Consider the following 23,649-nt stretch of genomic DNA (forward strand, 5'->3'; position numbering starts at 1 on the left):
TACTTCAAAATGGCATCGATTTGTTGTTGCATAATTTTTGATATTTTTTTATAAATGCATAAATTGCATATATTTTGCAGTTGTTTTTGTGTATTTTTACGACAAATTTGGTATTTACATACATTACAGATTTTTTTAAATAAATATTAACAAATTTCGATTTAACAACAAAATACTAGGTTCTAATAAATACAATTTTCCATAGTCTTTTTTAATTTTTAAAAATTTTTAAAAAGTGCGGAAGGTATTTTGAGTTTGTGCTGCAAACTGTAACGTCCAACATGTTGGTCCTTAAAGTATCAGTTCAGTATCAATTTCTGAGTATGTCCACCTGTGTGTCCAAATAAAAAGATAAATTGATGAAAGTCCTTAATTAATAATTGTTTTAAGATCTGAATATCTATTAATATGTACCTTCACAAGGAAATATTTTTTGGTGCATATTTTTCACATTTTTAGTGCATATTATAAACCCATAATTTTAATTTATTAGTGCATGAAAAATCCTTGCCCTGTTCATAATAAAAAATGATCCGAGTTGCATAAGTTTTAAATAAATATATATAGTCTAAATGTTAGTTTTTGAAATTAATTTATTAAATTTGTGGACCCTAAGAAGATAATTTCTAAGATATTGGAATAAACAACAAATTGTATAATGGTCTGTAAAATAAAAAAATATTGCCAGAAATTGAAAATTTTTCTGAAACGTGTAAATATCATATCTATGGGTCCATAATAAGCACTATGTTGTTAACTATTCGGATAAATTTTTTAATAACAAGAAATATGATCCACTTGTTTTTATCATCTAATAATACATATAAATATAATATTTTTATTAGATAATTACAGATTAAAGAAATTAACTTACAATCATAAGGGTAGGTAAAGACATTGTAGTGAACCAGGAAATTTTAATATTGAAAATTCGATTCGTGCGTAGAATCATCATTCGTTGTTGTTGTTTAAATTCTTTGGACTCATTGTAACAATCACAATTGTAAAAAGCCAATGGAATTTTTTCGTACTTTAAAAACGAAATTTGTAAAATAAATTATTGGTATTAATCTTTATAATTGCACTTAATAGGATTTGTTACAGACCTCATTTGTTAAACGTTGACTATTATAACAGTAAAAAATTATTTCATAACCAGCTGCTGAAAGATACAACACCATGCGCACTAAAGTTATTTTATTAGATTACTGGAATTGTAAAACACAGTTTTATTAAAATTATTTTGTTTCGATATATTTTTAAAATATTTTCAACATTTACCAAACCTACAGCTACTCACACTCAAAATATTTTGTGTTCATTATTTCATATGGATGGCAACTTTGTTCTATTTTATTTAATTAAAATAATAATTTCCTAAAATTCGCAGCTCTGGGGTTTCTGCAGGGTAAATAGGATTTTTTTTTATTTTTATTTATTTATCTGGCAACACAATGCTCACATTCAAAGTGGGACAGGTTACTTTTTTGCAATTACCGTTATCTTTGCCGATCGAAATCAGTAATTACATCTTAAAATCATTGTTTTATTACATTTTATTGTGCTAACATATTAACTTCTTTAAAATGTCACAAAAGGGCCAAACTACAGTTGAAGAAAGATAAATTATAATAAACAACTATAAAAACCACAAATCTATTAGAGAAATCGCGAAAATTGTTAATAGAAACAAAAGTACAGTGTTTAATATTATTAAATGCTTTAAAGCTAGTAATAGTGTTGAAAATAAGAAAAGAAATTGTGCGAATAGGTGCAAATTATCCGACCGTGATAAACGATTTTGTTTAAGACAAATCGAAAACGATCCACTTTTGTCAGCAGTTGACATAAAAACCAATTAAAAGAAATAAAAAATGTAGATGTGAGTGCTGAAACAGTCCATCGAGTCTTTCGAAGTCATAACTTGCACGGAAGATCCTGCCGGCGAAAGCCTTTAATATCGAAAAAGAATCAAGACTTGAGATACGCTTTCGCTCAAAAGCACATTAATAATGATACCATATTCTGGTCCAAGGTAAATAGGTATTATTTAAATATTCTAAAATTTTTCGATTTTAAAGTCAATTGTGTAGGTTCTTTTTACCGATGAAACAAAAATAAACCTCTTTGGACCAGATGGTAAAAGATTCGCTTGGCGCAAACCACGTGCTGAATTTCAAGACAAGGCTATTAAAAAAACAGTCAAATACGGTGGTGGTTCTCTTATGATATGGGGCTGTATGTCGGCGGCTGGTGTAGGTAAAATACATTTTGTGAACGGAATTATGGATTCGAAGTATTACATTGACATTCTTAAAGAAAATGTGTTAGAAAGTGCCGAAAATCTTGGCATAAAAGACGACTTCGTATTCTATCAGGACAACGACCCCAAGCATAAGTCTTGGACTGCTCGGAATTGGCTCCTTTATAATTGCCCAAAAGTAATGGAAACTCCTGCCCAGTCTCCAGATCTGAATGTTATAGAGCATTTATGGGCAGAGTTAAAGAAAAGGGTAGCCACAAGAAAGCCCAAAAGTATTGCTACGTTAAAGGAGGTCGTAACGGAAGAGTGGTACAATATTGAACCTGAATTTTGCAAAAAATTGGTTGAAAGTATTCCACGGCGCTTAGAAGCTGTAATTAGAAACAGGGGCAAGTCAACCAAGTATTAAAATTAAATTAAAATTAAAACCAATTATAATATAAATATGATTTTTATATTGTCCCACCTTGAGTGTGAGCTTAGTTTTAAGTAAATGAATCATGAAGTGGCTAATTTAAGAGTAGTTTTGTTGAATTAGTTGAATTTTTTTTAGTTCTGTTTTTATATTCCCTCAATAAATAAAATATAACAAATAAAAATTCTAAACAGTAAACTGGAGTTTTTATTTTAAGTTATAAACATAGCAACATAAGATTTTTACTATTTGTCCCATTTTGAGTGTGAGTAGCTGTATGTTCATTTGAAAAAGGACAATTCCCCAAATGACCAAACTCAGTAAAAATTGTGATAAACTGATATGTTTATACATTTTACTGAAATTAAGTAAATATCTAAAACAATTAAAAAACTAAATATTTTTCATTTTTCAATAAAAAAAAGAATATTTAAAATTACTCATAAGTATTTTGGTATAGATTTATACAGTTACGTAAATATTCCACACGCCTCTCTTTAACAACATCTGATGATGTTGATTGTTCAATCATGACATTTAGCACCTCTATAAGCCCAACTCCATGTACACACAATACTATAAAAACACCGTCAAAACTGACTGCACCTAAGAACAAAAAATACAAACTGTAATTAATTTCACGTTTGACCTGGTCCACACTACGAAACTTTTGTTGAGAAACTTTTTCTTAATTCTCTTTTGAAGTTTCCTTAATGTCCACACATAGAAACTTTTATTTAAGAAACTACGTATTAATTGCATTGATTTGTTGTTGTACGAATGAGAAGAATAAGTGGCGGTCCACACTAGGAAACTTTCGTAGAGAAACTTTTTCTTAATTCTCTTTTGAAGTTTCCTAAATGTCCACACATAGAAACTTTTATTTCAGAAACTACGTATTAATTGCATTGATTTGTTGTTGTACGAATGAGAAGAATAACAAAACAAAACAAGTTTCCGAGTACGAGAAACTCCGAACCGCGAGAGAGATGAATGATATTCTTTCTCTCTCACGCAAAATCAAAAGTTTCCCAAAAGAAGTTTCCTAGTGTGGACCGGCAGTCTCTAGGTTCAACATTATAGAAACAAAAAGTATCTTTTGAAGATCAAAAAAAAAAGTACCAAAAAGTCAACTTTAATCCGAGCTCTAACCAAGGAGCCAATAACAACACAATAGTGCTGCTCTCCTTCTGCTACTCTTGCTCTTATAAAGACAAGTACAATAATAACATTTACCGTATTATGTGTTTTTTTTTAATAATCTGATCATGAATAAAACATTTTATTTTTTACTCAAATTTCGGTTATTTATGGACCGATTTTAAATAGCAACATTCTCGGATCTCACTGATATCTGTGGACCTCTAAAAACTGATTTTAACAAAATGACAGATGGATATGGAATAATCGACTCTGCTATCTATAAGAATCCAGAATAAATATACTTTATAAGGTCGGGAAATTATATTATAGAAATTACAAACTTATATATACCCTTCTTACGAAGGTGAAGGATATAATTAGAGTGCTTTAGCAATCTACTACTTGATTCTTGGATGAAATTTTTAAAAGTCCTTTTTCCAAATTTTTAAGATTGTTGGTAGAATAACTATCAACTTTAAGTGAACATTATTTACTTTAATTCTTATAAAAGTATCCAGCTGTTTATCCACGCAGCAAAACAATCGATTTTAAATGGTAATAACCCCTCTCTCAAACAAACTTTTTGAAGTTTGCTGGTATTTTTTGAAATTCGTATTTTGTAAATAAATAGAACATCGTTGCCACATATGAAAAAGGGAAAAATAGTTTCTAAGAAATTTTGGGTTGTGATTGTGGAATTTATGTTAATAATTTTCAAAATAATTTAGGTCCAGTTGTAACTGTTGTCGAGCTGCCCTGATTAAAAAAGGAAAGGGATTTAGGAAAGGGTTATGGAACCTATTCCCCAGCCATTTCAACATAATATTCTGTGTCCTAGGATAGTGACGAATTATATATTATATATATATATATAATATATATATATATATATATATATATATATATATATATATATATATATATATATATAATATATCGATACCTCTAATTCCTACTGGTTAGCCTATCAGAATCCTTGGAATGCGTTTACCCAGTCCTATAAGTGTCAAGGTAACCTTCACATCAAGTTCTATCTCTAAGGCCTTTTATATTTTAGTTTAGTTTAGATTGAATTTTATTTTTGATTTTGATTAAAAAATAAACAAACAAAAAATGGGATTTTTAAAGTAAATGTGGTATCTCGATTTATTAAAATACTAGCAAAATTCAGATGGTTAATATGGCGACAAAAAGAGAGAATGACACTACCTTGATATTTTTACCATGGTAATAACTTTGAGCTTGGAATGTTATTTTGACGATAATTTAACAAAATTTGTAAATGTTTAAAATATTTTATTTTATTATCGAATATGTTTATACAAAAATAATTAAGGAAGAAAATTTATTATAAAAATATTGATTTTTTGTTAAAAATATATAAGCACAATTCACAATATTGTGCAAGTGGTATTGTATCATTGCATTTGTAAAAGTTTTAGTATGTTTTTACAATACGTAGTACGTAGTTTTTATAGCAACCACCAAAAAAGATGGGGGGTATATTGACCACAAAATTTCGCAGAGGTCTGTTTTTTGACGTCTGCAAAATAATTCTGCATTATGGCGGACATAGGACCATAATTGACACTAAATGCAATACAAACTGACAGCAAAAAATATTTTTTGCTATAAAAAAACAATGTAAGTAAAAAAAAATTAACAAAAATGGATCAAATGCTACAAATAGGAGGTAAGAACGAATTTGACCTGTGACGTGAAATTGTTTAAGGTATACGAAAAAGTGGTGTAAATTATACACCCGATTTTTAATGTATGTATATTAATGTATATAATAAGGATAAAATGTAAACCTCTTTTTCATAAACCAAAAAAATTAAAAAGAGAGTGTATAAATAACTAAAAGCCAGATCGTTTACTGTTAAATAGTAAGTAATTCTTTGTTGATGACTTATTCGATTTATTTCGTAATTTCGAAATTTAGCAATTGTCATTTATTCGAACGATTATTCGCAAAAAATTTATCCATTAACTGATCGACGATTAATTTTTGAAAATCATAGTTTATGTATTATGCCTGTTGAGCATTACTTACACATTCCAGCAATGTACATAGTTAGCACATCCGCACAGAAGCATCTGTATATAATGATAAGGAAATGACATACCTTTACTTTCCCATATTGGATACACAGAGGGATAAGCTAAAAAAATATACATGTATTATTGTTCAATATATTTTGAATTTCGAACACAAAAAAATTTATATAAAATACGTGATTGCTTCCAAATTACACCAAAATGTTTATAATTTTTTCAATGATGAAATAATTCCAAAATAGGGTAGAAGTGGACCATGCGCCACTTTTTTTGAGGCGGCCTCAAATTAAAACCAAATTCAATATTGAGGAGGGTATATAGGGTTTGTGCTGATGTTTGTAACGCACAATAATATTGGTCCTATACCCACCTTAAATTATACAAATCGGCTCAGAATCATTTTCTGTGTCGATAAAGATTGTAAACCTTGGAATCAAACTACATGTTGAAATTTTGGAGATAATTTAATGAAATTTCGCACCTGATCTTTTATGGTACTATAGACGAAGCCTATTGAAAATAGTTAACATCGGTCCATTATTTCCCCTAGACCCCATACAACTGAACCCGCCAAATATGGCTTTTAAGTTCGTAATTATGTTTAATATACTCGTATCTCGACAAAAAGCTGCAAAACCAAGTTCTGTAGTAGCCTTGATGACCCTGATGAACTTTATAGTTATAGGGCCGCATAACTATAAAAAGCCCCCATTAAAATTTTACTTTAATATCCACAGTTTTATTAAACAGTAAATAGCTTAAGTATATCTGAGGCAGGTGTAGGATATTATTTTATTATTACTATTACTTGTTATTTCTTTGTTCGGATGCTTAGATGTGATAAAATCGATTACTCGGTTTTCAAGTTATTCGCATTGACAGGTGTGCCGCCATAGGGGCAAAATATATAGAATATTCTCTATAATATAAGTTTAAATCATTCATTGGGCAGGTATCGACATATTTTGTGGTCAGATTTTATATCCGTGTATCTGTACGTAGACGTTCCAACAATGAATTTTGTCTCAAATTGTTAATTTAATTAACAAAACATATTTTATTTATTGAAAAATATATTCTGGAGCACAATTTTTTCAATATTTAGATGAATTAAAAAAAAAACGATATTAAAAAAAGTTTAATGTTTTTATACCCTCCATCAAAAGTGATGGGGGTATATTGATTTTGTCGTTCCGTTTGTAACACATCGAAATATTGATCACAGACCCACAAAAATATATGCATTCTGGGTCCTTATTATATTATAAGACGATCTAGCCATGTCTGCCCATCTGTCTGTTGAAATCACAATAGAGTCCGAACGGAAAGTGCTATAGGGTTGCAAATTTACACCAACATTTCCTATAGGTAAGGTTTGTCTCGTATTGCTAATTGTCAATATCGTATTCATACAGCCCCCATACAAGTTGCTTCAATTCAATTGTTTAAAAATGTGTTTATTGAATATATTTTTAAACTAAAACAATTAAGAAATTGCCAAATTTTGGTAATGGAATTTACGTCTACTTCAAAGTTATTTATGTAGATTTTAAACGTTTTATTAGTAATTAAAAGTGAATTTTGACCTTCAAGACATTTTCTCGATCACTATAAAAATCAGTAGTGTCATTTATCGTTCTATAAAAGTAGGTTTTACTGACTTTTGTTGACATAAGTAATAGAACATTTAACCTAATTAAGAGCCTAAAGTCCTGATTCGGGGGGTACGGTTGTATGGGGACTGGCCGAAATAATGGACCGATTTCAACCATTTTCAATAGCGTTCGTCCTTGAACCAAAAAAAGGTATGTGCTAAATTTCACCAAACTGTCTTGGAAATTAAATTCATTTATCATGGAATCTATTACAGTACGACTATTAAAATTTTGCTCGCTTAACTTTAACATCCATGTAAAGATTTTGGCAAAAAAAAGGCGGATTACCCATGAGCAGAGCGGCACATTCCCATATTAATTAAATACAACATTTCGTTTGTCTGGGAAACTAATAGAACTAAATTCTTAAAATTTTGCACGAGGAACTTTTATATTCATCTCAACATTTTTAAGGGGTTTTGGATCCCCCATATGAATAAAATAGGAAAATTCGTATAACTAGAATCTCTAAAATTTACTTGAAGAACTTCGACAGGGTACTTGGTACCTTTCATATGAATTAAATACAAGATTTCGTTTAACTGGGAAACTAATAGAACTAGATTTTTCAAATATTGCACAAATTACTTTAATATTATTTAGCTGAACATTTTGAAGGAAAAAGGGCAGACTTTCATCTGGAGATCTTGAAGCCCCCTCATGAACTAAATAAAAAAAATCGTTTATCTGAGAAACTATTAGATATAGGATCTTCAAATTTTATATAAATAACTTTGACATTCATGTGAACCTTTAGGAAATAATTTTAGCACGTAAGAAATAAATAGATCGTTAATTTATTATTTTAAAATTTTAATGAAATGTATTGTCATCAAATGAAATTATAATAAACATTTTCATAATTTAATAACTAAATAAATAATTTTTTGATTATGTATCTAATTTCGATTGGGGTAGCGAAGCAGCCCGCGTATTAACTAGTTAAACATAATTATGAACCTAAGAGGAGAAATATGGATCGATGATAATTCAATTATATATAATTCAATAGGTTTCGTCTTCGGTACCATAAAAGATGATGTGTCTGATTTCTTTGAGTTGTATCCAAAATTGCGAACTGTTGTATGGGGGCTAGGTAAAATAATGGACCGATCTTTACCATTTTCAATAGGCTTCGTCACAGGACAGTTAAAAGATCCAACTTTCATTGAATTATCATCAATATTGCGACATGTTAGTTTATAAAAATGTTTACATGGAGGGACATAGCTAAATCGACTCAGAGAATGATAAGCCAATTTGTATACTTTAAGCTGGGTACAGGACCAATAATGTGCGTTACAAACATCAAAATAAAAATCCACTTAATAATAATAAAAAAGTTTAATTTAACTCATTTACATATATTTAGTGCGTAGTACTTACTAAAAAAACATTTTTATTATTATAAATTAACAGTTCCTAGTGCATTTTGTGTTCTCTTTTTGTTAACGATAGTTTCAACTCTAAAATATAGGTCAGTTTTCCACACTCTTATTGTATTATGAACGTCCATATTGTTTTTACATATGTTTTATATGAGTGTTCGTAAGTGTAAAACCGATTTCACCATAAATTCCTAATCGGTTTTAACTCTAGCTAATTTAGTAATGAAATTTAAACAGTTTTTGGAAGAAATCGAGTGCTTTTACCTTATTTGGGGTCATAATTCACTTTATTTAATCCTCAATCATTATAAATATCCAAATTACATAGCTTGATAATATCGATAGACATTTCGACATTCATGATTCCATCAATTTACGGCCATCCATCAATTCTATCCATGCTAGAGAAGAGACGAAAATGCCTCTTTTTACAAAATGCCCAAAGCTCTTGCATTAGAATTCCCTAAAAAGTTTAAAGAACTATATATATACAACGTCAGAAGACATACGGATGATATATACAATTTAATGGTAACATTAATGCAGCAATGTCTACTGATATTATGAACCATTTTATCGCGATACTTTTAATGATTGGGCTCAAAACGTTGACAATACTACTATGATGCAATTGGAAAATAATAAAGTCATAAAGTTATATATCATAAAGTAATAACACGAAAAAGTATGACTCCTGTGAGCAACCCTCATATGTTCGTGTGCTATTGTAAATTTTAATCAGCTACAAATAATAAAATTATTTTTAGTAAAAATAACAAAAGCAAGTCAACAACTGATATAAAAGTCAATTTGAAAATATGAAGTTTAAATAGTAAAAATTGAAGAACAAAGAGGTAGTATTACAGCTTGTTTTTACGAAGGTCGGGAATTTGAAATCCATTTGAACTAATGTAGCATACATCTGCCTATCAAAGTAACGTGAAGGGTATAAAAACGTTTCTCTGAAATATAAACTAGTAAAGAAAATCATGTTTTAAACTTACGTAGTACATGTTCGTAGTTGGGAGTCCCTTTTATTTGATGGTACATATTTAAAAACAATGCTGAAAAGAAATAATTACTAATTATTACAGCACAACTACAAATATAGAAAAGTAGTTGTGCACGAATATTTTTCCAATTATTTTCCATAATATCTCGTATAATCTTTATAAGTCTTCGTAATACTGGAAAATCTGCAACAAAAAAGATTAAAAAATATTTATAGCATATACTTAAGACATTAGTAACTTTACCATTTCGAAATATTTCTGATTGTCTAATAATTTCATGGGACTGTGCTTTGTCAAGGAGAACGTATAAATTCCGTTGTACAAAGAGAAAGTAAATCATCTTTATTATCGACACACATGTTTGTAGGGCAGTGCAAATGCTCTATTTCAACGTTATTATTACAATGAAATAAAAATTAATTAATAATTTTACGGGCCAACAAAATCAAGGTTTGTAAAACGTTAAACTTGGACGGTACACGATTAAGTTTTGCCTTTCAAGTTCAATTTTTTTATTAATACACTAACACTGTTTAAAACCGAAACAAACTTGCTTTTAAATTTTTCTTTCCATCTACTGTTTCAATTTTATAATCAATAAATAAATTTTTCATAATTCTTTTCTTTTCTTCTGAAAAAATCTCTAGACTTACTGCCGATTTCTCTAAATGCGAAAGAACATTTTCATTCTTACAAATATGTTGAAAACAAGAACTAAATTAAAAATTTTGTTTTTGTTTTCAATATATTTATAAGAAAGAAAATATTGTTTCGATATTGTGAAACAGGAAGTTAATTTTTTGTATTATTTTATTAAAGAAATTTCATCACAAAAGCAAATAGTAATGTTTATATATAACTGAAATTTTACATAATTATAAAAATATATTTACGTTAACGAGTTTCATTTAAATAGTTTGAAAACTAAATAATATATCACTACGAATCCCGAAATTTTAAAAACCAATACCAGAATCCAAAGACTTAAGCCCAAATAAAACTCATACAATCCAATTAAAACAGTTCAACACAAAGTTTTCATGCGCCATGGATGTCAATATTTCACCTCTGCTATTTTTGTGAGATCCTCGATGTAACGTGTTATATAACACCAATGTCCATACATTGAAATACCACTGCATATCACTAAGAGTATATTTATACTGAAAATAAAAAATATATTTATGTAAGGTTGAAGGCGAATTGTTTTCCACAGGGGCACATCAACCAAAACCTAATTATCTATCATCTTTGAAAGATTAATATTACATGTGATGAAATTCATTGTTTTTCAAAAGGCTGAATATTTCACTACGTAAATTTTTTGTGCTACGTTTTTTATTTTTTTTTATTGAAAATTGTTGTAGAATAAGAGTTAATCGATTTTTTGATATTATAATTTAAAGCAGAAAAATTTGTTTATTCAACCCCCGAATAGCCCCTGGGGCACATACGGCAAATACAAGGAATCCGTGTGATGTAGAACAAAATCAGTCGGAAATTGTTTTGATTTTTTTATTGAGTTATGTCAATAAAACAAAAAATATTTGTTTCTGTACTTTGTTTAGTTTTTGTATTTTTTGTTTTATTTCATTAATAACAAATGAAACAAAAATTCCATCGTTTCTCGATTTGTGAGTAAAAAGTGTTTCTGTAACTTAAAGTGAGAAGAGGCTGCACGAATTACGTTTTTATTGGAAATTTCTAATAAAACAGCTGTCAAAAACACAAAAATTAAAAGAAGAAAACAAAAATTGCCGAACAAATTTATAAACGAAGAATAAATAAACAAAAAATATAGAAATTAAATGAAAATTGTTCGAAAAATTATCCCACTAAATTTGCCTTGGCAAATTCTAAGTTTATGTCCACGTACTTTTTTAGCATTTGCTTCTGTATATCCGAAATTCCTCCTATTTTCTAAAAATTAGTGAAAAATATTTATTTTAATCTTAAATAATTATAAATATAACATTACTTTTTCATTGTTTCATATAATTCATGTTTAAATTAAATTTTATTTACTTAAAAATTTCCTTTCCGCACCGTTTTAAAATTCGAGTTTTTTTGACAGTTCATGTGAGAAACTTTTCACAAAATTTTCGTACAGAAACACTTTTACTCACAAATTTTCAATAACTTAAGTCAAAAAACATAAATGACAGATAGTTCTCACAAAATTTTCTTACAGATCTCTTACATGTGAAAAATTATATTTTGTTTCAATTCACATTGTTTTTTCTTCAATTTCACTGTTTCATGCGAGAAACTTCTCGATGCGAGAGTTACAGAAACGAAGCACTGGATTCTTGAAACTGTCGTCTGCAGGGTTTCCCATAATGATATATAATAAGGATTAAAACATACCTAATGTATTCTTGCTTTCGCTTACGTTATTACATTCACATTTGTTATTTTGCAAAACTATTTCTTAAAATTTTAGTTATATTTTATGAAGTGAAAAAATAGAAAAAAATCGTTAGACATGAACAGGATAATATACGTCTGAAACTATACATTTGATAAAGAAAACATTTAAAGGACTTCAAAGTTTTAAAGTAAATTTTTCTAAAAATATTTAAAATACTTCTACTGATCAAATAATGCCAAATTCGAATAAAAGACAAAGAAAAGTTGGGAAGTATTTTGTATTATTTCTATTTTATACTGCCAGAATAAACAGATGTCAAAAATTGTTTTTTTTTAATATTATAAAAAATGTTAAACGGCATTTTGACATACGGCATACAATAACAAAATAAAACAAGTATGGATGTATAGTCGGGCATAGCCGACCATACTGGATGCCGTGTCCGTTGAAGTCAGTATTTTAACATGTTTTTTTAACACACTATGGTGAAGGGTATATAATATTCGGCACAGCCGAATATTTAATTTTTTTTGTGTGCCAATCGGTAACAATTTGCTTGAAAATGTAAATTTTTGATATATATGAGGTGAATAAAATTTTACTAGCTCATAGAGCTATATAAATTTTTGACAAATGAAAAGAAAAAATTTAAAATCCAAAAAATAATATATTTTATAATTTTAGTTTATGACACATTTGTGATTGTAGAAAATACATTTTAATAATAAAAACAATAAAGTGTTCCTTTTATTAAAATAAATGCAGATTTTCTTGTGAAAGTAGTAACAATTGCCAAATTTCATCTAATCAAAAAGATTTCGTTTGGCACAGCAAAAGTGATAATATTTTCCACCATAAGAAAATTTTACTTTACCATAGAACTTTGAGACCAATCGTTTAAAAAACTATTAATGATAAAAATAATATGACAACATCGATTACAATGTTCGTTTACAAGCTTTGAAAGAAATGTGTCAAACTTTGTCGTTTGATTTTTTTTTTTTTTTTTTTTTTGAGAACGAAAAACGAAATATGACAGTAAATATTGAACATTTCAGTACTTATTTGGTATTGTTGAGCTTTTCAATGTTAAAAAAAGAAATTTTTTGGAGTATATTTTTAAAATTTTAAGATCATATTTTGAGTTTTTTATTGCATATTTTAAGCGCTTAAAACTCTTTTTTAGAGCATATTTTTCCCTGATTATTAGTGTTTGTAAGTGAATTTTGACCTTCAAGACATTTATGAAGGGGAGTTTGTAGTGTCATTTAATGTTCTATAAAACTAAGTTTTGCCGACTTTCGTTGACATAATAGAATGTTTAACTTAGTTATAAACCCAAAGGCCCTATTCGAGGTATACGGTTTTATGGGGGCTAGGCGAAATAATGGACCGATTTTTACCATTTGCAATAGGCCTCGTCCTTTGGCCAAAAATATAGTGTGTGCAAATTTCATCCAATTAAGGTTTACATGGACAGTCAGCCAGCTAAACGGACGGTAATAGCTTAATCGATTCTAAAACCGATTCTAAGACGATTAGTATAAATTATAAACAATATTTTAGCAGAAGTATTTTTTTAAAATTTGCTCCTTTTAAATTTTCATTTCCTTTTACAAGGATGCAGAACCACAAAATGAAGAAGAGTAAATACATATTTACTTCTTTTAAATAGAAATTAAGTGGTAACATTTCCACAAAAACTATTTTCCACTTTAGAGCAATGGCGCCACCGGTTAATGTAAGTCTATTGTCAGAATTTTTTCCAGAATTAATGTTTACAACTTTAGGTATAACAGAAATAGAGCTACTATTCACAGCATCTGAAAATGTTGTATTTGGGTTTCAAGTATACAGTCAATAGAACAAAAGTTGAAAATTTTGATAATTGTAGGGTAATAGGACTTTTTACTTATTCGGAAACAGCACACCAAATAAAAGTAGGATTGGAGAAATTTATTAATAAGTTTTTTCATCGTTGGCCTGTGTAATTGTTTTCACCTTTAAAAACCTATGTTGTGTAAACTTAAAATTAATTGATAGTTTTATAAGCAAATTATTCGCTCATTTACGATAAGGCTGGCATAACTCAAAATTCGGGTTTTTGAAATATGTATGTTTTTCAAAATATGATTAGTTTTAAAGTAAAGCTTTATCTTTTTACAAAAAGTTCATTTTTTTAATATTTCATTGAGGTAATGAAACTGAAAATTTAGGCACGAGTCTTACACGTGCAGCATCGTTCAAATTCTTACCTTCCACGAGAAAAATATCTTTACAACGAGTACTATAATTATTGCATATTGAGAAATTTGTTTGATCCTAAAAATCTGTAATGCTTTTGGATAATTAGGATAATAGGATTTTTAATCTTGAACCATAATCCAAATCGCCTATTTGTTGTGGGTTTGTAATTAAACAGATTATATTTTTATAAAAGTTTATATTTAATTTTTTGTTTTAATATTAACTTTTACAATTATGTTAAAACCGTCCCAAATAGAGCATTGAGTAATATGCCATAAAATATTGAAAACTACTGAATTTCTTAAAACGAATTATGTCAGTCTTGTAGTAAATGTATAATAATATAATGTTGGTATTAAATATTTAAGTATAAATTTACAAAATTATAAAGTGACAATAGTGTAATGAACTTGTGTGCCTACTTATATTACAACATATTTAATTCCTAAATCAGTAGGATTCTAAGCGTTTAACTTAAAGTAAATATTTATATATTGAACTGAATTTTGCTAATAATGTTTAGCGATTATGAAATTAAAACATTAAGGAAACGTAATTATAATAAAATCAGAGAATTAATAAGAATTTCTTTTGGCTTAGGTGTTAATTTAAGATGCCCTTCTTTATTTAAAGATTCATTAAAAATGTAAGTATTTAAAAATATAATTTTAATATGTTGACATAATGCGGAAAACCTATAAATTTGACATAAATGCGGAAAATGCTTTTAGGGTTTCAATAACTCTATACAGTGCACTCGCGGTAACGTGAACTAATTAAAACCAAGGGAGTTCATGTTAGCGAAATTGTTCACGTTAGCGATTGTCAAATTTCATGAAAAAAAATATGAAATTTTAATTTATAAATCTGTATTTTATACACTTGAGCGTGATATTATTTTATTATTATTTATATTATTAAAATATAAAACTAAAATTTTATTAAAATCCATTTTCTTTTAACATTAGACCACTTACAGGCCAATTTCTATCACGCATTCGGAGGAACCAACGATAGAGTTTTTTCATTAACTGGAAGTTCTGATGATTTTAAAGTTTGTCTTTTTCCCGGTCCTTGGTATGTGTTGTTTACACAACTCAAAATTGCTTCTTTTTATACCCTTCACCATTTTAGTGGGTGAAGGGTTGTAAACATTGTAATCAAACTACAGGTCGCAATTTTGGAGATATTTCAATGAAATTTGGCACATAATCTTTTATGGTACTGTAGACAAAGCCTATTGAAAATGGTTAACATCGGTCCATTATTTCACCTAGGCCCCATAGAACTGAACCCGCCGAATAGGGCTTTTAAGTTCATAATTATCTCGACAAAAAGCTGCAAAACCAAGTTCTATAGTAGTCTTGATGACCCTGATAAACTTTTTTAATTATAGGGCCTCATTTGACCCTAGCCCCTCTAAAAAGCTCCCATCAAAATTTAGAGAATATACACTCATTTATATAAGGAGATTCCCAAAATTTTAAAATTCGAATTTAATGAATGTATTTCAATGTTGTCTACATGTTTAGAAAACACATATACTGTGAAAAAAATTGTTCACGTTATAGAGCTTTCTGTGTTTGTTCACGTTACAGAGTAGTCAATGTAAAAAACATCTTGTTCACGTTAGGCGGTGTTCACGTTAGATGGTGTTCACGTTACCGCGAGTGCACTGTAGTTTCAATTTTATTAATTATTTTTACTACCATAGCCTAAAAAATTTAATTTAAGAATTTTTGAAATTTTGTATAAAAAAAAACTAAAAAATTAGTAGTTTTTAAAAAGTTACACTGATTTAAATAAAACCCTTTATGACCGCCTCTGACTCCGGCAGTTCTTGACCGATAGAGCTGAAAGAGCGAAAGACATCGATTTTTACCGTTGGGTCACTTGACATAAAATTCTCCATATATACAAAATACGCATTTATGTCAAATTTTATCACGAAAACTTTGATGTTAAGTAATTTTTGGAAATAATTCTTATTTGGAAATGGTGACCAATTATGGACCATTATCAAAAATTTTTTCTATAATTATTTATATGCACAAAACAAATTTAAGTCGAATTTTACCAAAATTCTTTTCTTAATTAATATACGTTTAAGTGGTTTTCGGTAGTGGACTTTATATAGGGACTATAACCACTTACGGGTCTATCAGGAACAAAATTTCGGAGATTGATTCATATGTACACAAACAATGATCCAAAATTTCCCGTAGTCCCCAGTTATGATCTATAGCAGAAAAAAAATAATCTGTGACAAAATTCATGGAATTATCTTTTTGGTTTCTGAGAAATATCCTCAAGAATAAGGAAAGAAACATATTTGTTTTCGAGGTAGTAATCAATTTTTACTTAAAACTTCTTTTGTTGATTTTTAATACAAATCGAGGCACTGTGCTTCGTTTCTGTAACTCTCGCATCGAGAAGTTTCTCGCATGAAACAGTGAAATTGAAGAAAAAACAATGTGAATTGAAACAAAATATAATTTTTCACATGTAAGAGATCTGTAAGAAAATTTTGTGAGAACTATCTGTCATTTATGTTTTTTGACTTAAGTTATTGAAAATTTGTGAGTAAAAGTGTTTCTGTACGAAAATTTTGTGAAAAGTTTCTCACATGAACTGTCAAAAAAACTCGAATTTTAAAACGGTGCGGAAAGGAAATTTTTAAGTAAATAAAATTTAATTTAAACATGAATTATATGAAACAATGAAAAAGTAATGTTATATTTATAATTATTTAAGATTAAAATAAATATTTTTCACTAATTTTTAGAAAATAGGAGGAATTTCGGATATACAGAAGCAAATGCTAAAAAAGTACGTGGACATAAACTTAGAATTTGCCAAGGCAAATTTAGTGGGATAATTTTCGAACAATTTTCATTTAATTTCTATATTTTTTGTTTATTTATTCTTCGTTTATAAATTTGTTCGGCAATTTTTGTTTTCTTCTTTTAATTTTTGTGTTTTTGACAGCTGTTTTATTAGAAATTTCCAATAAAAACGTAATTCGTGCAGCCTCTTCTCACTTTAAGTTACAGAAACACTTTTTACTCACAAATCGAGAAACGATGGAATTTTTGTTTCATTTGTTATTAATGAAATAAAACAAAAAATACAAAAACTAAACAAAGTACAGAAACAAATATTTTTTGTTTTATTGACATAACTCAATAAAAAAATCAAAACAATTTCCGACTGATTTTGTTCTACATCACACGGATTCCTTGTATTTGCCGTATGTGCCCCAGGGGCTATTCGGGGGTTGAATAAACAAATTTTTCTGCTTTAAATTATAATATCAAAAAATCGATTAACTCTTATTCTACAACAATTTTCAATAAAAAAAAAATAAAAAACGTAGCACAAAAAATTTACGTAGTGAAATATTCAGCCTTTTGAAAAACAATGAATTTCATCACATGTAATATTAATCTTTCAAAGATGATAGATAATTAGGTTTTGGTTGATGTGCCCCTGTGGAAAACAATTCGCCTTCAACCTTACATAAATATATTTTTTATTTTCAGTATAAATATACTCTTAGTGATATGCAGTGGTATTTCAATGTATGGACATTGGTGTTATATAACACGTTACATCGAGGATCTCACAAAAATAGCAGAGGTGAAATATTGACATCCATGGCGCATGAAAACTTTGTGTTGAACTGTTTTAATTGGATTGTATGAGTTTTATTTGGGCTTAAGTCTTTGGATTCTGGTATTGGTTTTTAAAATTTCGGGATTCGTAGTGATATATTATTTAGTTTTCAAACTATTTAAATGAAACTCGTTAACGTAAATATATTTTTATAATTATGTAAAATTTCAGTTATATATAAACATTACTATTTGCTTTTGTGATGAAATTTCTTTAATAAAATAATACAAAAAATTAACTTCCTGTTTCACAATATCGAAACAATATTTTCTTTCTTATAAATATATTGAAAACAAAAACAAAATTTTTAATTTAGTTCTTGTTTTCAACATATTTGTAAGAATGAAAATGTTCTTTCGCATTTAGAGAAATCGGCATTAAGTCTAGAGATTTTTTCAGAAGAACAGAAAAGAAATTATGAAAAATTTATTTATTGATTATAAAATTGAAACAGTAGATGGAAAGAAAAATTTAAAAGCAAGTTTGTTTCGGTTTTAAACAGTGTTAGTGTATTAATAAAAAAATTGAACTTGAAAGGCAAAACTTAATCGTGTACCGTCCAAGTTTAACGTTTTACAAACCTTGATTTTGTTGGCCCGTAAAATTATTAATTAATTTTTATTTCATTGTAATAATAACGTTGAAATAGAGCATTTGCACTGCCCTACAAACATGTGTGTCGATAATAAAGATGATTTACTTTCTCTTTGTACAACGGAATTTATACGTTCTCCTTGACAAAGCACAGTCCCATGAAATTATTAGACAATCAGAAATATTTCGAAATGGTAAAGTTACTAATGTCTTAAGTATATGCTATAAATATTTTTTAATCTTTTTTGTTGCAGATTTTCCAGTATTACGAAGACTTATAAAGATTATACGAGATATTATGGAAAATAATTGGAAAAATATTCGTGCACAACTACTTTTCTATATTTGTAGTTGTGCTGTAATAATTAGTAATTATTTCTTTTCAGCATTGTTTTTAAATATGTACCATCAAATAAAAGGGACTCCCAACTACGAACATGTACTACGTAAGTTTAAAACATGATTTTCTTTACTAGTTTATATTTCAGAGAAACGTTTTTATACCCTTCACGTTACTTTGATAGGCAGATGTATGCTACATTAGTTCAAATGGATTTCAAATTCCCGACCTTCGTAAAAACAAGCTGTAATACTACCTCTTTGTTCTTCAATTTTTACTATTTAAACTTCATATTTTCAAATTGACTTTTATATCAGTTGTTGACTTGCTTTTGTTATTTTTACTAAAAATAATTTTATTATTTGTAGCTGATTAAAATTTACAATAGCACACGAACATATGAGGGTTGCTCACAGGAGTCATACTTTTTCGTGTTATTACTTTATGATATATAACTTTATGACTTTATTATTTCCCAATTGCATCATAGTAGTATTTTCAACGTTTTGAGCCCAATCATTAAAAGTATCGCGATAAAATGGTTCATAATATCAGTAGACATTGCTGCATTAATGTTACCATTAAATTGTATATATCATCCGTACGTCTTCTGACGTTGTATATATATAGTTCTTTAAACTTTTTAGGGAATTCTAATGCAAGATCTTTGGGCATTTTATAAAAAGAGGCATTTTCGTCTCTTCTCTAGCATGGATAGAATTGATGGATGGCCGTAAATTGATGGAATCATGAATGTCGAAATGTCTATCGATATTATCAAGCTATGTAATTTGGATATTTATAATGATTGATGATTAAATAAACTGAATAATGACCCCAAATAAGGTAAAAGCACTCGATTTCTTCCAAAAACTGTTTAAATTTCATTACTACATTAGCTAGAGTTAAATCCGATTAGGAATTTATGGTGAAATCAAAAAACACACAGCTTTTCTTCAACACCTAACTCTAGTGATCCCATATGCAACAAAGTTCAACGCACAGTTTTGTAGCCCATCTGCGAAGTGTCGATGGTGATGGCAATGGATAATCATTTTTACGCAGAAATCTGTAACTACGTGGGCCTGCAGAATATAGGGAAGTTGCAAAAGGGATAATTTCTAGTGCATAGCGGGGTACTTTTGGAGGAATGGTCAAACTTTTTGATGGATTTAATTTTGGTACTGCCTCACTATTTTTAATTAAACTCAACTGAAACCCTAAACTTGATATTCTTTCATTCAATTTGGACACTTGCTTATCAATTTCTAATTGGTAATCTTGGAGTGAAATGCTATGAAAGAGGTTTCAAATGTAACGCATAAAATTGTAATACTATCAGACATGGAAAATTTAAATAGTTTGAACTACATTATACAATAAATAGTAAATATTTTACTATAGACTAAGACTAAGGTTTGTGGACTAATTTATGAACCAATATTGACTACTAAGCAAAAGATTAAATACTATTACACAGTTATCTACCCACCCTTCCAAATATTCGTCACGTTCTTTAATATACTCATCAAGATACTCCTCAATATTTGGTTCATTTTCAATTATATCGTTTAGCTCACTAAAATAACGTTATATTAATAAGTTATATCACAGTTAAGGTATTAATATTGGTAATGATTTGAGATATAAACCAAAACATGTCATATTTTACTTAAGTTTTATTTTTAAGATAAATATTACAAAACATTCTAGTGTATACTAAACCAACGCATGTTCATACCTTGTAGTCATTGGGATAGCATCTCTATCCAATCTTGCACGTTTTGAATTGATTGTAATATCACTTTTAAAGAAATGATCTGAACAAACCATAGGCTCTTTTGGCAAATTTTCTTCGTTGGTTTTGCATCTTTCAAGCCACTGTTGGCGTTTACCCGGTAATATAGGGACTTTAAAAAATCTTACATTGGAATTTTTGCAGAAGTATTTCGTATTTTCGCAGTTCGGGAAAATGCAACTCATATTTATTCTCTAATTAATTTTACACATTAGTTTTCTAAGATTTTAATATAAATATGATTTTAATTCATAAAAAAATTTTTATTATATTTTCTAACTGAATTGAAATTATTTTTATAAATTTTGTACATAAACTTCAAAGCATATATAGAAATTTCATTAAAAAATGGGAAAAATTAAATTGTATATGGTATCACTAATTTAACGAAAACTTCAAAATCCTTAAGCATGTCAGATAGAGAATTTAAAAAAATAATGAGAGATTGACACTACCTTCTATTTTTCTGCTATGATTAATACTGTTCATTCGTGCTGCTAGAGATTGCAGTGTAACGTCGCAATTTTTCTAGTTAAACATAAAAACAAAACGGCAATATTAAGTAGCAATGTTAAATAACATTGAAAATTTAAAATATTTTTTAGTATGACGAGTGATAAAGATGTGTATTTTGCGGCAAATGCTGACTAATATATATTAGTAAAAGTAAACACTGCTTAGGTTAGGGTTAGTTATTTTTAGTGAATTACAAGAATATGAAATACATGAAAAACAAAATAATTTGCTTGAGAAAAATTAAAAAATATGCAAACTATGCTATAAAAATGTTCGGAAGATGCAAAATATTTGCAATTTAAAAAAAATATACAATTTATGTATTTATAACAAAATATGCAACAAAAAATCGATGCAATTTTGCAAAATCTTTGATTCGAAAAGGAAACTAGTTAAAATTCATTTTTAGTTACTGACTAAAAACATTAATTTGTTTAAAAATCCTTGCCCTGAAAAATTTTTTATAACAAAACATTTAAGTTGAATTGTACCTTGCCTCAGATATACATACTTAAGCTATTTATTGTTGATAGATATTTAAGTAAAATTATGAAGGAATGGAAAGGGCAAAAATCGTTCTTTGATTTAACGTGGAACATATAACTGAACAACTCTAAAAAGGCATAATTACAAACACAATATCATAATTATGTTAAATATGCAAAGCATAACTAAAGGCGAAAGTACACAACACGCGTTGCATGCGGTAGCGCGTTATAGGCTTCTGTCAAAAAAAGTTGAAATAGTGTATTTTCATTTTACAAGTTAGACCTGGTTCACACTAGGAAACTTTTATGAAAAGCTTTTGCTTTTTGTGTGTAAGAGAAAGAAATATCTACCATCTTTTTCACTCACACACAAAATCAAAAGTTTCTCAACAAAAGATTCCCAGTATGAACCAGGTCTTACACACTGTAGTTTTTAACGCGTCTGCCGCGAAAAGTTCAGCAACTTTCAACTTTTGACGCATCGGCAGCTAATTAGGGTTGTTTTTTGTTTTGTGTAGAATGAGAATAAACTAAAATGAAATAAATTTTATCAATAATGAGAGAAAAAATTAAAAAAAGAAAAACAAAAACTTAAAAATTTTAAAACAGTAATAGTTAAAAAAAACATTAAAAGAAAGATCAAAATGACGCATCGTGTGTAACATGCAGCCTGTGAAGCGCAAAAAGTTTGAAAAGCGTAAAACGCGTTGCCGCCTCAACGCGTGTTGTGTACTTCAACCTTAAGTTTTATTTCGATTCGAAGAAAAAGTTTTTGAACACAATGTATTAAACATACAAATTCGAAATGTTTTTTTATCGTAATCCCCGTATGAGCCTGCTATATTTAACCCATTAACATAGTAATGGGTAGTACAATTACCAAAAATACAGTGATTTTAACATGGGTCCCATTTTGCTCATAAGAATTTTAAATTACTTTGTATACAATCGACGTTCATCTGATAGTAATAAGGTATTAAATAATTAATAATCTAATATTCACTTTTACATTATAATCATAAATAGAGAAAATTGTGTATGAAAATTTGTTTTACAATCCATTGATAAATTATTATGAATAAGACATTAAATCTTTATGACAAAAATATTTAATAATGTCCAGCCTATAAATTTACCACACAATGTCTTGATTCCTTGCAGTGTGTTATTGTGTAAATTGGGGTGTTACGACCATTATTAATTAATAGTTTAGACATTTAATATGTATTTTAGTATTATTATGTATGTGTATATGTTAATTGTATTTTAAAATGGATGAACTTTTAATAATATATACAAATGGCTTTTTAATTAATGTAAAGACTTTTAATAACTGTCAACTATTTATGTTTAAACTAGTTAAATCATTACGTTGTAAACCACTTAATTAGTTACATAGTGTTCGAAAAATGTTGGCAGACAATGAAGTAAAGAATTTAAAGAAACGCAATTATCATAAAATAAGGGAATTAATAAGAATATCTCTAGGATTGGGTGTTAATTTAACAAGATCTTCGTTGTTTAAAGATTCCCTAAGGATGTAAGTAATTTATTGAAAATATTAAAATTATTCACATAGACGTAATAATACCTATCGGTTAACACTTGCAATATGTACATATCGCTCATTTACTACCAAAATTCGTGTTTTTAGAACTAAGTAAAATTTCTCGTCTTGCTAT

At 28.3% G+C, this 23,649-nt stretch overlaps 2 protein-coding genes across 2 annotated transcripts; one reads left to right on the forward strand and one right to left on the reverse strand.

Moving 5' to 3' along the window:
• Positions 1–757: 757 nt before the first annotated feature.
• Positions 758–12,457, reverse strand: LOC111687942 (odorant receptor 63a-like). Its single transcript, XM_046952442.1, is given in 12 exon segments — positions 758–811; positions 875–1,030; positions 1,107–1,204; positions 2,951–3,054; positions 3,119–3,284; positions 5,878–5,897; positions 5,899–5,986; positions 9,930–10,121; positions 10,182–10,320; positions 11,005–11,101; positions 12,302–12,368; positions 12,442–12,457. Coding segments are annotated over 12 exon segments (1,197 nt in total).
• Positions 12,458–15,071: 2,614 nt separating this feature from the next.
• On the forward strand, positions 15,072–19,541 carry LOC124420226 (odorant receptor 63a-like). The gene is made up of 4 exons (XM_046952443.1): positions 15,072–15,202; positions 16,128–16,200; positions 18,881–19,271; positions 19,534–19,541. Exons 1-4 carry the CDS (start codon positions 15,072–15,074, stop codon positions 19,539–19,541), a joined length of 603 nt encoding a protein of 200 aa, XP_046808399.1.
• Positions 19,542–23,649: the final 4,108 nt, after the last annotated feature.

The sequence above is a fragment of the Lucilia cuprina genome, chromosome 5 (assembly GCF_022045245.1).
Source record: "Lucilia cuprina isolate Lc7/37 chromosome 5, ASM2204524v1, whole genome shotgun sequence".
NCBI lineage: Eukaryota > Metazoa > Arthropoda > Insecta > Diptera > Calliphoridae > Lucilia > Lucilia cuprina.